General features: G+C 52.1%; 1 protein-coding gene across 1 annotated transcript; it reads right to left on the bottom strand.

Annotated features, from left to right (window-relative positions):
- Positions 1 to 1,270: 1,270 nt before the first annotated feature.
- Positions 1,271 to 14,567, bottom strand: LOC140204994 (protein spinster homolog 1-like). Its single transcript, XM_072272040.1, has 8 exons — positions 14,503 to 14,567; positions 13,732 to 13,874; positions 13,440 to 13,592; positions 12,746 to 12,935; positions 12,365 to 12,430; positions 8,316 to 8,414; positions 7,610 to 7,781; positions 1,271 to 1,696 (listed from the first exon to the last, which is right to left on the bottom strand). The coding sequence occupies exons 1-8, from the start codon at positions 14,539 to 14,541 to the stop codon at positions 1,530 to 1,532; spliced, it is 1,029 nt and encodes a 342-aa protein (XP_072128141.1). The 5' UTR covers positions 14,542 to 14,567; the 3' UTR covers positions 1,271 to 1,529.
- Between the last annotated feature and the right edge of the window lie 1,393 nt (positions 14,568 to 15,960).

Raw genomic sequence — 15,960 nt, 5'->3', positions numbered from 1 at the left:
CAAGGACCTCATGTGGTCTGTACACTCCAGCTATGTTGTGAATAAAAGCACAACAGTACCTTTTTCACCTCAGATGGTGAGGAAGTTTGGTATGGGTCCCCAAATCCTAAGAACTTTCTGCAGGGGCACAACTGAGAGCATCCTGACTGGCTTCATCACTGCCTGGTATGGGAACTGTACTTCCCTCAATCACAGGACTCTGCAGAGAGTGGTGTGGACAGCCCAGCGCATCTGTAGTTTGCAAACTTCCCACTACTCAAGACGTGTGTAAAAAGGGCTCGAAGGATCATTGAGTCACGCCAACTACAAACTGTTCCAGCTGCTGTCTGAGAAATGGTACAGCAGCATAAAAGCCAGGACCGACAGGCTCCAGGACAGCTTCTTCCACCAGGCCATCAGACTGATTAATTCATGCTCAAACAACTGTATTTCTATGTTATATTGACTGTCCTGCTGTACATACTATTTATTATAAATTACACATTGCACATTTAGACAGAGATGTAACGTAGAGTTTTACTCATGTATATGAAGGATGCAAGTAATAAAGTCAATTCAAAGAAATATCATTTTTTCTTGAACCCCAAGTGGGCCCCTTGGCTGCAAGGGTGCCCATGTCATCAAACAGAGGGCAGGCTGTGGTGGAGAACCTCTCTCAACGCCCAAACAGCAAGGCATATATCAGTGTAGCTGCTCCATCAAGGACCCTTAATAGTTTATTTATTGAGATACAGCACAGACTAGGTCTTTCTGACAGTAGTATGGGGGGAGCTTCATTCTGTGTCTGACCCCAGGAGTGAGTGATGGGACAGTGTGCAGGGAGATTCACTCTGTGTCTGACCCCGGGAGTGTGTGATGGGACGGTGTGGAGGGAGATTCACTCTGTGTCTGACCCCGGGAGTGTGTGATGGGACGGTGTGGAGGGAGCTTCACTCTGTGTCTGACCCCGGGAGTGTGTGATGGGACGGTGTGGAGGGAGCTTCACTCTGTGTCTGACCCCGGGAGTGTGTGATGGGACGGTGTGGAGGGAGATTCACTCTGTGTCTGACCCCGGGAGTGTGTGATGGGACGGTGTGGAGGGAGCTTCACTCTGTGTCTGACCCCGGGAGTGTGTGATGGGACGGTGTGGAGGGAGCTTCACTCTGTGTCTGACCCCGGGAGTGTGTGATGGGACGGTGTGGAGGGAGATTCACTCTGTATCTGACCCCGGGAGTGTGTGTTTTGAGATGGTGTGGGTGGAATATTTCCTTTGGAGTTAACACACACAAGCCAGGAGTAAGTAATTTATTATTCATTGACAGAAAGTAGTCAAATTGTGCAAAGATCAGTGAAAAAGTACCAGGAGAGATTGTTACCCTCTCTCCGTTAACCACAATCATTACGACCGATATCTCAGCCTCCCTCGGTAATCAAATCCATTTCCGCCTGCCCCAGCCAAGCCACAGACCCTGGGCCAAGAAGGTGAGATCCCCTTCTAGTTTGAGAAAGGATGTGCGTTTGCCTTTCCCCTCTCTCTTTCGCACACGTTCTCATTTCTCCCGGACCCAGGTCTCCCTCTTGCCGGAGGGGAGGTGGAAGTCACCCAGCCCACCCTTCCCCTTCTCTGATACGTTCAGATCAGGACACTGGCCACCGGCAGCTTGAGAGACCTTTCCTTCTCTGGGCACCACGATCTCTTCCTCAGACTCAGGCGGAGCTGGATGGAGCAGGAAGGAGACACAGCAGTCAGTCTATGCCATGGGAGTATTGGGAGATAAGATTTCTACCCCCACCCTCCCTGCCCCTTTGGCTGAACTAGATTCCCCTTCCCCACATCTTCCAATCACTGGTATATTCCCAAATGCATAAATCACTAACGAGCTGATGAGTGACTCCAGGGAGATGAAGGAGGCTGAATGTGCACCAGTCTACACTGGGGGGGGGGGGGGGGGGGGGGGGGTCAGTGGTGCTTTAAAACCCCAGGGCGTTAACATCTCGGGGTGACCTGTTCTAGACCCAGCACACTGATACAATCACAAGGAAGATTTGCCAGTGTCTTTACTTCCTCAGGAGGTTGAGGAGGTTCAGCTGGTCACCGAACACTCTGACAAACTGCTACAGATGTACTGCTGGAAGTGTCCTGAATGGATGCACCACAGTCTGGTACGGCAATTCCAGTGCACAGGAACACAAGAAGCTGCAGAGAGCAGTGGACGGCCCCGATACATCACGGACACATCAAAGATCCCCACCCTCCAGACTTCTCACCACTCTCCCATTGGGCAGGAGGTACAGAAACCTCAAGTGCCACACCACCACGTTCAGGAACAGCAACTTCACCTCAACCATTCAGTTCTTGTACCAACCAGCACAATCCTAATCACTACCTCAGTACAGCACAACTGGGCACCACTGTGGACTTTCTTTATGGTCTAAGTTGAGCTCTTTCTTGTAAAAAATTGTGTCTAATTTATGTTTAATTTCAATGCTACTTCTTATCACTTAGGATCCTTACCATCCAGGACCTGCCCTCTTCCCATCACCCTCACCAGGACATAGTCTCTTCTCACTACCACCATCATGGACAAGGTACAGGAGACTGGAGAGCACAATGAATATTTCAGGAAAAGCTTCTTGCCCTTCACTATCATATCTCTGGATGCCCTATGAACACTATGCCTCATTCCCAGTGTGCCGCTTTCCTTTCCAGGACAGCAGAGATGCTTTTTCTTCAAAGAATGGGGTTTCCCTTCCTCCATCATTGATGCCGCCCTCACCCGCATCTCCTTTTCCCAGACATCTACGCTCACCCCATCTTCCCGCCACCTTAACAGCGATAGTTCCTCCTGTCCTTACTTACCACCCCATCAGCCTCTGCATCCTCCATAACTTCCACCACCTACCAAGGGACCCTACCACTAAACATGTCTTCACCTCCCACCCTCTCTCCACTTTCGGCAGGGCTCACTCCCTCCACGATTCCCTTATCCATTCATTCCTCCCCACGGATCTCCCTCCTGGCACTCGTTCCTGCCAGCAGCCCAAGTGCTACACTTGCCCTTCCACCTCCTCCCTCATCTCCATTCAGGGCCCCAAACAGACTTTCAGGTGAGGCAACACTTCACCTGCGAATCTGCTGAGGTTGTCTATTGTGTTCGCCGTTCCCATTGCGACCTCCTCTACCTTGGTGAGACCTGTCGTAAATTGGGGAACCGCTTCATGCAGAACTCCGCTCCATCTGCCAGAAGCGGAACTTACTGGTAGCCAAACATATTAAATTTGATTCCCATTCCGACATGTCGGTCCACGGCCTCCTCTTGTGCCAAGAAATCAGGGTGCAGGAGCAATACCTTATATTCCATCCGCATAGCCCCCAACCTGACGGCATGAATATTGATATCTCCTTCCAGTAAAAAAAAACTTCCCTCCCCTCTTCTTCTATTCCCCACTCTAGCCTCCTAATTCTTATCACCTGCCTGTCACCTCCCCCTGGGTCCCTCCCTCCTTTCTACTATAGTCTACCCTCATCTCCCAGATTCCTTTTTCTCCAGCCCTTTACCATTTCCACCCATCACCTCCCAGCTTCACACTTAATCACCTGGCCCTCCCACCTATCTGGCTTCACCTCTCACCTTCTCACAATCCTCCTTCTACTCCTCCCACCTTTTTATTCTGGCATCTTCCCTCTTCCTTTCCAGTCCTGAAAGGTCTTGGCTAGAAATGTTGACTTCATTTCCATCGATGCTGCCCGACCCGCTGAGTTCCTCCAGTGTTTTGTTTGTGTCACCTCCTCATAACTGCTCGTCACATTAGTTATTTTAGTGTACAGTCATTTCATGCCTTGTACTGTACTGCTACCACCAAACAACAAACTTCACAACACATCAGTGATAATGAACCTGATTCTGACGCTCTGTGCCCGTGATGCCACTGGAGGTTTCACTGCACCTGCGCGCGCGCACACACACACGCGCACGCACACACACATGCGCACGCACACACGCGCACATACAGCGGCTTGTGGGTCAGTCCCCGCAATTATTTTCATATTTTATTGTCTCATTTTCTAAATTTAAAATATTAAAAGTAGGATTTAAATTTAAAAGTAGGATTTTTGAGCTAATCTACAAAACCATTCTGTCAAATCAAAAGAAAACTTCCAAAATTTATCAACAGTTTACTAAAAACTAAAAACCAAAATTGTGAGGCCGAAGTATTCATCCCCTTTGTAACTACTAAGTTAACTTCCCTCATATGCCATACTCCTTATTACCTTACCAACACCCAAATTTACTCATGTAAAAAATTGGAGGATCACATTTTCAATGAATTCATAAGAATAAATACGCCTTCCTCTCTGCAAAGTCCAACAGTATGGTAGATTTTCAACAGACCAAAACAAAATGAAGACAAGAGGTGCATTAAGACAAGTCAGGAAAATGACAATAGAAAAGCACAAATCTGGGAAGGGTACAAGACCATCTCAAAGGCAGTGAACATACCCCGGGGCTTAGCGCAATTGCCAAAAAGTGGGGAAAAAATTTGAAAACCGCTGTCACACTGCCTAGGTCAGGCCGCCCCTCTAAACTTAGTCGCCAAAGAATAATGGCACTTGTAAACAGTCGCTCTGAGTGAGCTGCTGAAGACAGTGACTGCAACTGGGAGATGAAGTTCATGGCCCCACCATCTCTAAGGCCCTTGGACAAAAAGATTATTTTATGGAAGAGTGGCAAGGAAGAAGCCTTGGCTTTTTAAAAACAGCATAACCTTGTCCATAAAGACTTTGTAAAGTGTCAACACGCATAAGATGCTGAATGAACTCACACCAGGCAGCATCAAACAGCCAACGTTTCTTCACCAGGACAGGAGAGGGAAGCGGGAAAGTCAGAATAAAAGGTGGGGGGAGAGGAGGAAGTACAAGGTGGCAGGTGATGGGTGAAACTGAGAGAGGGGGAGGGTGAAGTAAAAAGCTAGGAAGTTGAATGGAGAAGGGGAAAAGGGGGGAATCTGACAGGAGAGGACAGAAGACCGTGGGAAGGAGGAGCACCAGAGGAAGGTGATGGGGGAGGTGAGAGAGGGAAACGGGAATGGGGAATGGTGAAGGAGAGGAGGGGGTGCAATTACTGGGAGTCTGAGAAATCGATGTTCATGCTGTCAAGTTGGAGGCCACCCAGATGGAAAACCCTCTCTCACTGCTCCCCTCTGTGATCTCTGCTGCTTCCTCCCCTGCCCCCATCTACTTGTTCTGACTTTTCCCTTTCCTTTCCATTTCTGATGAATTGTCTTGGCCAAAATGACAACTGTTTACTCTTTCCCATAGGGGTGGCCTGACCTGCTGAGTTCCTCCAGCATTTTGAGGAGAGTTGCTTTGTATTTCCAGTACTTGCAGACTTTCTCATGTTGTGATTTGTAAAGCATCACATAGCAGATACTGTAAAGATGTGAATAAGGTCTTGTGTTGGATAAGAGGTAAAGTGGAACCTTCAGGCCTCCGCACTAAATGGTAGGTGTGGTGTGTAAATCTGACATGCTGGGTGACACCATCCCCACTGGATATTATGGCGGAGGTAGCATCATGCTGTGGGGATGCTTTTTCAGCAGAAGGGACTGGAAATCTGGTCAGGATGGATGGGAAGGTGAATGCAGCTAAATACAGAGAGATCCTGGATAAAAACCAGCCAGCCTCTGCCAGAAATCTTAAACTGGAGAAGTTCGTCTTTCAGCAGGACAACGACAGAGCACACTGCCAGAGCGACAATGAAGAAAACTGATATCCTTGAGTGGCCCAGAATCAAGGCTGATTTTATACTTCTGCGTCAACTCAACACCATAACCTACGCAAGTGGGCCTACGCGCGCTGAGAGCATTTATACTTGTGTTGGTGTGTCTGCGTCACTCTGCAATTTGAGCACGTCACGCATGCGCACACACCTGCCCGCGAAAGGCTTCATGGTCATGGTAGTCTTTTCTCAGGGTAAATAAGAAGCGAGCGTCTTTTTTCATAAAAAGCGAAATGTGTCCTCCATAATTTCGGGAGGTCTGTAAAGCTTTATGGAAAGCATTGCAGCCAGAGTTCCTTCCCTGCCCTTCGGTCGCCCAAAGGGAAGCTATTGCAGTGTAGGAGGAAATGTGATGCTACCAAACGGACCAATCACAGCTGTTGCGGTCTGCGTTGCTGCGATGTGTAGTTTACAATTAGGGAGAGGTGCGCGGTCAGGCTACGGTGTAGGGATCCGCGTAGGCTCTGCGTAGGGTTCGCGGCCTACGGCATCGGGTTGACGCACAAGTATAAATCAGCCTTCAGATCGAACCCGATCAAACCTCTCAGGCAAGTCCGCAAGATTGCTGTCTACCGCTGCTTCCCACCAACAGTGCACAGTTTGAGCAATTTTGCAAGATGGAATGGGCAAATCTTGCTCCATCATGTTGTGCAAAGCTAATAAAATATTTATCCAAAAAGACTACTGGCTGTAATAGCAGCGAGAGGCGGTTTTAACTAAGAACTGAGCAAAGGGGGATGAATACTTTTGAACTGCTGACATTCCAGTTTTTGAATTTTTGGTTTTCCATGCTTTATAAATGATCCGTTTTTTGCGCTCTACTGTGAGGAAAAAGGATCATGTGATTCACAGATAAAAAATCCTCAGTTAAATTGATCCGAATCCTGCTTGTAATACTCACTTATGCAAACAAGGGTTGGGACTGAAAACTTTTACAAGGAGGAAAGGGGAAGGTGGGCAACAGTCAGAGGGGAGGGGCAGCGAGAGTGGGGGAGGGACAGACAAGAGCCGGGGGGGGGGCAGAGGGGGGATAGAGGGGGTGCAGAGGGGCGCCGAAAGCGGGGGGGGGGGGGGTGTAGAGGGGCACCGAGAGCGGGGGGGGTTAGAGGGGGCACCAACAGTGGGGGGGGGGGGTAGAGGGGGCACCAACAGCGGGGGGGGGGGGTAGAGGGGGCACCAACAGCGGGGGGGGGTAGAGGGGGGCACCAACAGCGGGGGGGGGGTAGAGGGGGCACCAACAGCGGGGGGGGGGTAGAGGGGGCACCAACAGCGGGGGGGGGGTAGAGGGGGGGCACCAACAGCGGGGGGGTGCCAACAGCTGGGGGTAGAAGGCACTAAGAGCGGGGGGTGGGGGGGGGGTGGGAGGGCAATACCGAGAGAGGGGAGGGGCGCCAGAGCAGGGGGAGGGGCAGGACTTGGGGAGAGGAGAATCCCAGTCTGTCTGCGTTTCCCCCCCCCCCCCTTTGCCCTGCCTCCTGCCCCCCAGTCACCTGGGTTCTGCATGAGCCTGACTGGCCCCTGTCTAGGGTCTTCACTCTGTCTCACCTACAGGAACAAATCAAATGCAGATGACTTCAGTGTGGGCGCTGGGGGACAGCTTCCCGCCCACAGTGGTAAGGGGGAGGAAAGAGGATTAACTCTACAAAGAAATGGTGAATGAATACCGGAAAAGGCAAAAAACGAGCCAAATCGGCAGGAAGCACAGGGTGATTGTGCGTACGAACGTGGGAAGGGTGTAGTAATGATCCAACTTCGCAAGAGGGGCAGGGTAATGGTGTTCAAATGTAGGGCCGCGGGCGGGAACAACACGAGTTCGGGAGGGACACGAATTCAGCGTCGCAGTAACCCACCTTGCGTAAGCAGCTCAGCTTTACGCCGGTCCTGTTCGATGAAGAGTGCAGTGGCAAGGAAGGCAGCTCCGCCCAGGGCCCCAGCGAAACAGCAGAGCATCATCGCATATTCGAGGCTGCGAAACTCCCAGAGGTACGAGTCCGGGTGACGGCGGCGGATGGCATCCGAGATCTGGGAAGCGGGGGGGGGTGTTCAGTGAGGAGACGGAGAGAAGAAGGGACATGCCAAAGTGAGGGGGCGTAGGGCAGACAGGGGGCTGTAGGGGAGGGCGCAGGCCGGACAGGGGGCTGTAGGGGAGGGCGCAGGCCGGTACAGGGGGCTTGTAGGGGAGGGCGTAGGCCGGACAGGGGGCTGTAGGGGAGGGCGTAGAGCGGACAGGGGGCTGTAGGGGAGGGCGCAGGCCGGACAGGGGGCTGTAGGGGGAGGGCGTAGGCCGGACAGGGGGGCTGTAGGAGAGGGCGGTAGAGCGGACAGGGGGCTGTAGGGGAGGGTGTAGGCCAGGTGGGGGGCAAAGGTCGTGCAGGGGTGGGTGGTAAGGCAGGGGAGATGGGGGACGGTAGGAGATAGCAAGGAGTGGGGACTCATCAATCTGTCAGCGAAAGAGGCGGTGGGTGCAGGTGCAGACTGTCTCTCTCTCTCTCTCTCTCTCCATGGAGGTGTGGGTCGGTCTGTTATTAAAACCCCCTCCCACGCGGACTGACTCACCACTCCAATGAGGTAAGGGCTGCTGGCATCTCCTAGGAGGTGGGACATGGTGATCTGGAACGCCTCAGCTGTCGATCGGCGCGTCGGTATCACCACGTACTGAGAGGGCGGGTGGTAGGGAGACAGAGTGGCGGGAGAAAGGGAGAGAGGGAGGGAGGAGGGACGGGGGAGAGAGAGGAAGGAGATTGTTAGACAAGACTGCATCACTGCCCTTCCCTTGCCCTGCAGCCCCAGACTGAGGAAAACACCTGACAGTGTAGCACAAGAAACATGCCCCTCAACACACAATGATTCTGAAACTTATCCCTTCTGCCACCACAATGTCCATACCCCTCCGTTCCCTGGACATCCATGTGTCCATCCTCTTAAACATCTCAATAGTATCTCCCAACCTCATTCCAGGCACCCACCACTCTGCACATCTCCTTTCGAATTTACCCCCCCCCCCCCCACCCCTCTCACAATCTCCACCACCCCGGAGAAAACAACGCGAGCCTGTCTGGCCTCCCCTTATAGCTCAGACTGCTAAAGCAGACAGCATCCTGGTGAACCTCTTCTGCACAGTCTCCAAAGCCCCCACACCCCTCCCAGAACTGAATGCATTACTCCTGGCCTGACCAATCTCATAAATCTACAACATGGATACCTTTGGGAGAAAAGGGGGCAGGATCACAGTCCCCCGTCCTCCTCTCTGGGACCATCTGGACTGACAGATGGGAGATAGTACCCCAGATGTGACATCACCTCCCGACTCCCGTAGTCAGTTCCCTGACTCATGCAGGCCAAGCGTGCAAAACACCTTCCTCAGCGCCTGTGACTCCACTTTCAGGGAACCATGTACCTGAACTCCCAGGTCCTTCTGTTCTACAACACTCCCCAGGGTCCTGCCGTTCACTGTGAAAGTCCCATCCTTGGGTTAACAGCAGGTGAATGGGTACAATTTCAATAGTTTGAGCGCTAAATGCGCTAATACAGGCCATTCGGCCCAACCAGTCCATGCCAACCACAGCGCCCACTTCCCTTATCCCTTGAAGCCCCTCCCACCCCCCCACCCCCCCCCCCCATGTACCTGCCCAAGTTCTTCTTAAATGACACTAAAATGCCTGCCTCAACCACGTCCTCAGGCAGCTCACACTCGGTCTAACAAAGTTGCCTCTCGCCCCATACCCAGTCCCTTTTAAATCTTTCCCCTCTCACCTCAAAACTTATGCCCCTTGCTTATGTATTCCTCATTCCTGGTGAAAAGACCGTTTCACCACTGTATCTGTGCCTCTCATGATCTTAAACCCTTCCATAAGGTCGTCCCTCAATCTGTGTTCCAAGAAATGAAGACTTTACCTGGGCAACCTCTCCCAAGAACTCGTCCCCCTTGTCCTGGCATTATCATTGTAAATCTTTTCTGGATTCCTTTCAGTTTAATCACACACTTCCTCTAAAAGGGTGACCAAAACCGTACACAGTACTCCAAGTGCAACCTCCCCAACAATTTATACAATAGCAGCACAACATCCCAACTCCCATACTCAGTGCCCTGACTTATGACCCACAGCTCAGTACAGCAAGTGCTCTGCCCATGACAAGAAACCACAGAGAGTTCTCGATGCAGCTCAGCAGATCACGGAAACACGCCTTCCTCTCCACGGACTGCCTGCACCTCCCGCTGCCTCGGTAAAACAGTCGGCATAGTCAAAGACCTCACCCACCCCGGACATTCTTCCCCAAGAAAAGCAGAGTGAGCTGCCTCAATGACTCCAACATCAGATTTCTGAACAGTCCTTGACCACCAGCGCCACAGTAGCATGGAGATTAGTGCGTTGCTATTACTAGTCAGGGCATCTGAGTTCAGAGTTCAATTCTAACGCTGTCTGGAAGGAGCTTGTATGTTCTCCACATAACTGTGTATGTTTCCTCCGGGAGCTCCAGTTTCCTCCCACATTCCAAAGGCATACCACTTAGTAGGTTAATTGGTCTTTGTAAATTGTCTGGTGATTAGCCTTAGGTCAAATCTGTGGGTTGCTGGGTGGTACAGCGCGAAGGACCGCAAGGGCCTGTTCCACGCTCTTCTTAATAAATAAACTACCTCACTACTCCTCTTTTACACTATTACTTTAAATTGTCATTTTTATCTTGCAATGTACTACTGCCACAAAACAACAAATTTCACCACTTATGTCAATAAACCAGATTCTGATCACTTCCCCATTTCGGCTGAGCACCTCTTAGCCGAAATGCTCAGAGCCGAAAGTGTTTTGGGTTTCGGATTTTGGAACATACAATGAGATATAATGGGATCACTATCATTTTCAATCAGAATTTATGTGTATCCGATAAGCAGTGTCTTACGCTTGTTCATGTACCTAATGGTAACGATTATTACATACCTTTAATACAATGAAAATATAACGTATGCAGGATAATAAAAGCAGCATTGGGAGAATACTTGAATCAGCTGTTGAACAACAATAAACAACAGCAGGTTTTCAGTCTCCATCTACAATGCCGTATTTTGATTAAAACATTAAAGTACACTATTTTTAATTTAATTTTTTAAAGATTTTATGTGAGGTATAAAAACAAACAGCATTGTAGATTTGTTCTGGTGTTAGATTTACATCAGTGACAATCTTTGCAAACTTATCAATGAATTTTTCTGCTGCTTTGTCATCCACTGATGTTTTATCTTTAATTTTTTTTAAATCTTAAAAAAAATGCTGTCCTTTTCTTAAATTTCTGCAACCAGCCTGCTGAATATTCACAATTATCCTCAACTTTCAGTTCGTTGTGATAAATCTTTGCTTGCTTCATGATTAGCATACTGTTAAGCAGTAATCACTCTGATGCTGATGATTCCACTCCAATACACAATCCAGATCTTCATTTTTCACTTTAAGAAGCGTTTTTCTATTTTTCATTAACTTCTGTTCATTGCGCATGTGAAGTCACTTTTCAGAAATGTCTGTGGTGTGTAGAGACCTGCGCATCACCCGGGAATCTTCCCAACACCTTGTGGAATTTTTCATGTGTGACATCATGTCAGCACTCAAAACAATTTCAGATTTCAGAGTTTTTCAGATCTTCGGATAAAGAGTGCCCAAGCTGTACGACCTCATCATGCCCCTTGCTCCTCATCCTCTGCCTGCACTGCACTGTCTCTGTCGCTGTGACACCGTATTCTGCATTGTTATTGCTTTTACCTTGTTCTACCTCAGTGCTCTGTGAATCAGCATCAGGTTTAACATCACTGGCACACATCGCTAAATTTGCCGTTGTGCGGCAGCAGTACCGTGCAATGTATGATAATAAAAACTGTAATCTAAAGTATATAAAAAGAGCATAAAAAACCAGCGAGGTGGTGTTCATGGGTTCAGTGTCCATTCAGAAACCAGGTGGCAGAGGGGAAGAAGCAGCTCCTGAATTGTTGAGTGTGTGTCTTCAGGCTCCAGTATCTCCTCCCTGAGAAGAGGGTGGTGAGGGTCCTTAATGGTGAACGCCACCGTTTTCAGGCATCACTTTTTGAAGGTGCCCTGGATGCTGGGGAGGCGAGTGCCTATGACAAAGCTGGCTGAGTTTACAACTTCCCACGGACGTGCACAGCGTAATGATCTGCTCTGAATGAACAGCATGCAAGACCCGTTTGTCACTGCACCTCGGAACACTTAGCAATAATCATCCAATTACTAAATTTACAAAAGATGGTGAACATGCTAGAAGCCATCACTCGGCTGACTTTACCCATTGACTGAACTGCACTTGGAAAGCCGAGGGGAAATCAATGACAATGAGCAGGAATTTCAGGTAAAGAACGTGAAGCAAATTGGAAACATGAGACTGAAGGAACTGAGATCGAGAGCATGAAGACTCCTAGAATCATCCCCCCCATCCTATTCCTTTCCCTCTCCTGCCCTTCACCCCCACCCACCTCCCTTATTGATTCCACACTCCAGCCTCGCACCCTCTGAGGCTCTTCCCACTTCCCCTTCCCCCACTGCCTCGCCACACCCTCTCATCTACCACACTGAACAACCGGCAGACAGGGAGGGGAAACTCACCAAGAGGATGTCGGCAACAATCGCCCAGTTCAAAGACAGCAGCAACTCACCGAAGAATATGAAGACCTGCAAGAGGAGGAGAGGGTTGGAGGGAGTTGGGGAGGGTTGGTGGGTGGGGGGAGATGGAAGTAGGGAGAGATAGAGATAGCAAGGAGGGAGGGGCAGGGGTAGGTGAAAGGTGTAAGATAGGGGAGGGGGTAAGAGTATTGGGGTAAGTTGTGAAAGTGGGGGTGAAGGGAGAGAGGTGGGCCATGAGAAGGGGGAGAGTTAGGTCTAGTTTTGAAGGGGTATCCCACCCACAGCCCACCTGTTGATGAGGTGAGCTACCACCACCCACCCGTCTCCCGTCCATCCCTCCCTCCCCCGTCCTCCCACACTCACATAGGTGGCGATGGTGCTGGCCTCTGCCGTAGCCACGGCCAGGAAGAGGAAGGGCGCTGAGGACAACATGCCAAAGGCGCAGACGAGGGGATCAGCCCGGGGATTCACCCGCCGGTAACGCCTGCTCATCTGCACCCCGGCTCCCACCCCAAGGAACCCCGTCACACAGGTGATCACCCCAAACCACAGGCTGGGAGAGGGGGAGGAGGGCAGAAAACAGGAAAGAAGGGATGGAGTGAACACAAGGGGGGAGGAAAGACAGAGAGTGAGAGAGAGAGAGAGAGAGAGATCAGGCAAGCACATCTGACAGCACTCCCCCCCCAACACGTTCCCTCCTTACTCCCATCACACCCCTCCTTCCCATCCCGCTCCCTCCCATCTCACTCCCCACAACCATGCCCTCCCCCTCACTCCAGCAGCACTGCCTCGCCTCTCCTCCGCTACCGCTTCTCATTTTCAGCCCTGCTCTCTGATGGTGCTCTCTCGCAAACCTTCGGCATTCCCTCCCACTACTTCTCCGATCTTGCACGATGCTCTCTCCCACCTTGCCCCCCCCACCCCACTGAGGGCTCACTGCCTTGCTCCTCCTTCTCCAGCCGCGCTCCCCACCCCCCCAGCCCTGCATGCACTCCCATCTCTCCTCCCTCCGCCTCGTCCACACTGCCTCCCTTGGACAGAGCGGGGAGGCTGTTACCTGTCAGTGGAGTTGCAGGGCCTCTGAGTGCAGGGTTTCATGGTGCCCTGGACTACCTGAGCTCGAAAGAGATAGGCTGGAGCCCAGAGGGCCAGACTCCCGGTCACAAACGCCACCGACGTGAAGCCGAGGGAGGACAGGATGAAGCTGTAACTGTGTGGCAGAGAAAGACAGACAGTTGATCAGTCCCTTTGGGACTGAGCGTCAGACACACCGCTCTCCTCTCCCGCACTGAGTCTGGACGTTGGACACAGAGTCCCACCCACCCTGGGACTAGGCATCAGGCACTCACTTCGAAGACAGGGCTTTGATATCAGTGATCCAGGAGGTGTTCACCAGCTCCCGATCTGAATGGCGTTCCACAGCTCCACGAGGAAGTTCCGGGATAACCAGACACAGCAGGACAACTGCCAAGAGTCCGAGGCCTGGGGTCACCTGTGGAATGTGAGCGAAACAGGTTACAGTCCCCCCTGAACCCTCCCATCTCTGTGACCTCCACCCTGCCCACCTCCATGACCCTCTCCCTCTCCTACATCCCTCCCGTCACCCTTCCCATCTCCTTGACCCTCTCCCTTCCCTAAATCCCTCCCCGTCTGTGACCCTCTCCTTCCCCATCTCTGTGACCCTCTCCCTCCCCGTCTGTGACCCTCTCCCTCCCCTAAATCCCTCCCCGTCTGTGACCCTCTCCCTCCCCTAAATCCCTCCCCGTCTGTGACCCTCTCCTACATCCCTCCCCATCACCCCATCCCATCTCCTTGACCTTCCCCCTCCCCGTCTCTGTGACTCTCTCCCACCCCTACACTCCTCCCTCCACTGCATCCCTCCCTCTTCTACACCCCTCCATGAACCTCTCCTTCCCCATCTCAGTTCTCTCCCTCTCCCCTGCACCCCTCCCCATCTTGCTGACACCCCTCCTTCCCCTGCATTCCTCTCCACCTGTAACCTATGCACTCCTCCACACCCCTCCCTATCTGTTAACCTCTCCGGCCCTCACCCTCTCCCATTACCCACTCTGGCCCATCCCATTATCTCTAGCCATCTTGAACACTGGGACCCAGCTCACCCTGAGGGCCCAGTGCCAATCCCCTGCGACGTCGTTCATCTTCGATCCCACAATGTAGCCCAAGCCACTGGGAAGAGGGGAGAAGGGGTGAGGGGGATGAGAGAAGCATGTACAGTGTCAGACACAGCGAAGCTCCCTCCACACCGTCCCATCACACACTCCCGGGGTCAGACACAGAGTGAATCTCCCTCCACACCGTCCCCTCACACACTCCCGGGGTCAGACACAGAGTGAATCTCCCTCCACACCGTCCCATCACACACTCCCGGGGTCAGACACAGAGTGAGTCTCACTCCACACTGTCCCATCACACACTCCCCGGGTCAGACAGAGTGAATCTCCCTCCACACCGTCCCATCACACACTCCCGGGGTCAGACACAGAGTGAATCTCCCTCCACACCGTCCCATCACACACTCCCGGGGTCAGACACAGAGTGAATCTCCCTCCACACCGTCCCATCACACACTCCCGGGGTCAGACACAGAGTGAGTCTCACTCCACACTGTCCCATCACACACTCCCCGGGTCAGACAGAGTGAATCTCCCTCCACACCGTCCCATCACACACTCCCTGGGTCAGACACAGAGTGAATCTCCCTCCACACCGTCCCATCACACACTCCCGGGGTCAGACACAGAGTGAATCTCCCTCCACACCGTCCCATCACACACTCCCGGGGTCAGACACAGAGTGAATCTCCCTCCACACCGTCCCATCACACACTCCCGGGGTCAGACACAGAGTGAATCTCCCTCCACACCGTCCCATCACACACTCCCGGGGTCAGACACAGAGTGAAGCTCCCTCCACACCGTCCCATCACACACTCCCGGGGTCAGACACAGAGTGAATCTCCCTCCACACCATCCCATCATACACTCCCGGGGTCAGACACAGAGTGAATCTCCCTCCACACCATCCCATCACACACTCCCGGGGTCAGAAACAGAGTGAAGCTCCCTCCATACGATCTCATCACACACTCCCGGGGTCAGACACAGAGCGAAGCTCCCTCCACACTATCCCAACACACATTCTGTGGTCGTAGAGTGAAACTCCCTCCACACTGTCCCATCACACACGCCCGGGGTCAGACAGAGTGAAGCTCCCTCCACACTGTCCCATCACACACTCCCGGGGTCAGACACAGAGTGACTCTCCCTCCACACCGTCCCATCACACACTCCCGGGGTCAGACACAGAGTGAATCTCCCTCCACACCGTCCCATCACACACTCCCGGGGTCAGACACAGAGTGAATCTCCCTCCACACCGTCCCATCACACACTCCCGGGGTCAGACACAGAGTGAACCTCACTCCACACTGTCCCATCACACACTCCCGGGGTCAGACACAGAGTGAATCTCCCTCCACACCGTCCCATCACACACTCCCGGGGTCAGACACAGAGTGAATCTCCCTCCACACCGTCCCATCACACACTCCCGGGGTT

Source organism: Mobula birostris, chromosome 11 (assembly GCF_030028105.1).
Source record: "Mobula birostris isolate sMobBir1 chromosome 11, sMobBir1.hap1, whole genome shotgun sequence".
Classification (NCBI taxonomy): domain Eukaryota; kingdom Metazoa; phylum Chordata; class Chondrichthyes; order Myliobatiformes; family Myliobatidae; genus Mobula; species Mobula birostris.
The sequence above is the reverse complement of the archived record's forward strand: the minus strand, read 5'-3'. Positions and strand labels throughout refer to the sequence as shown.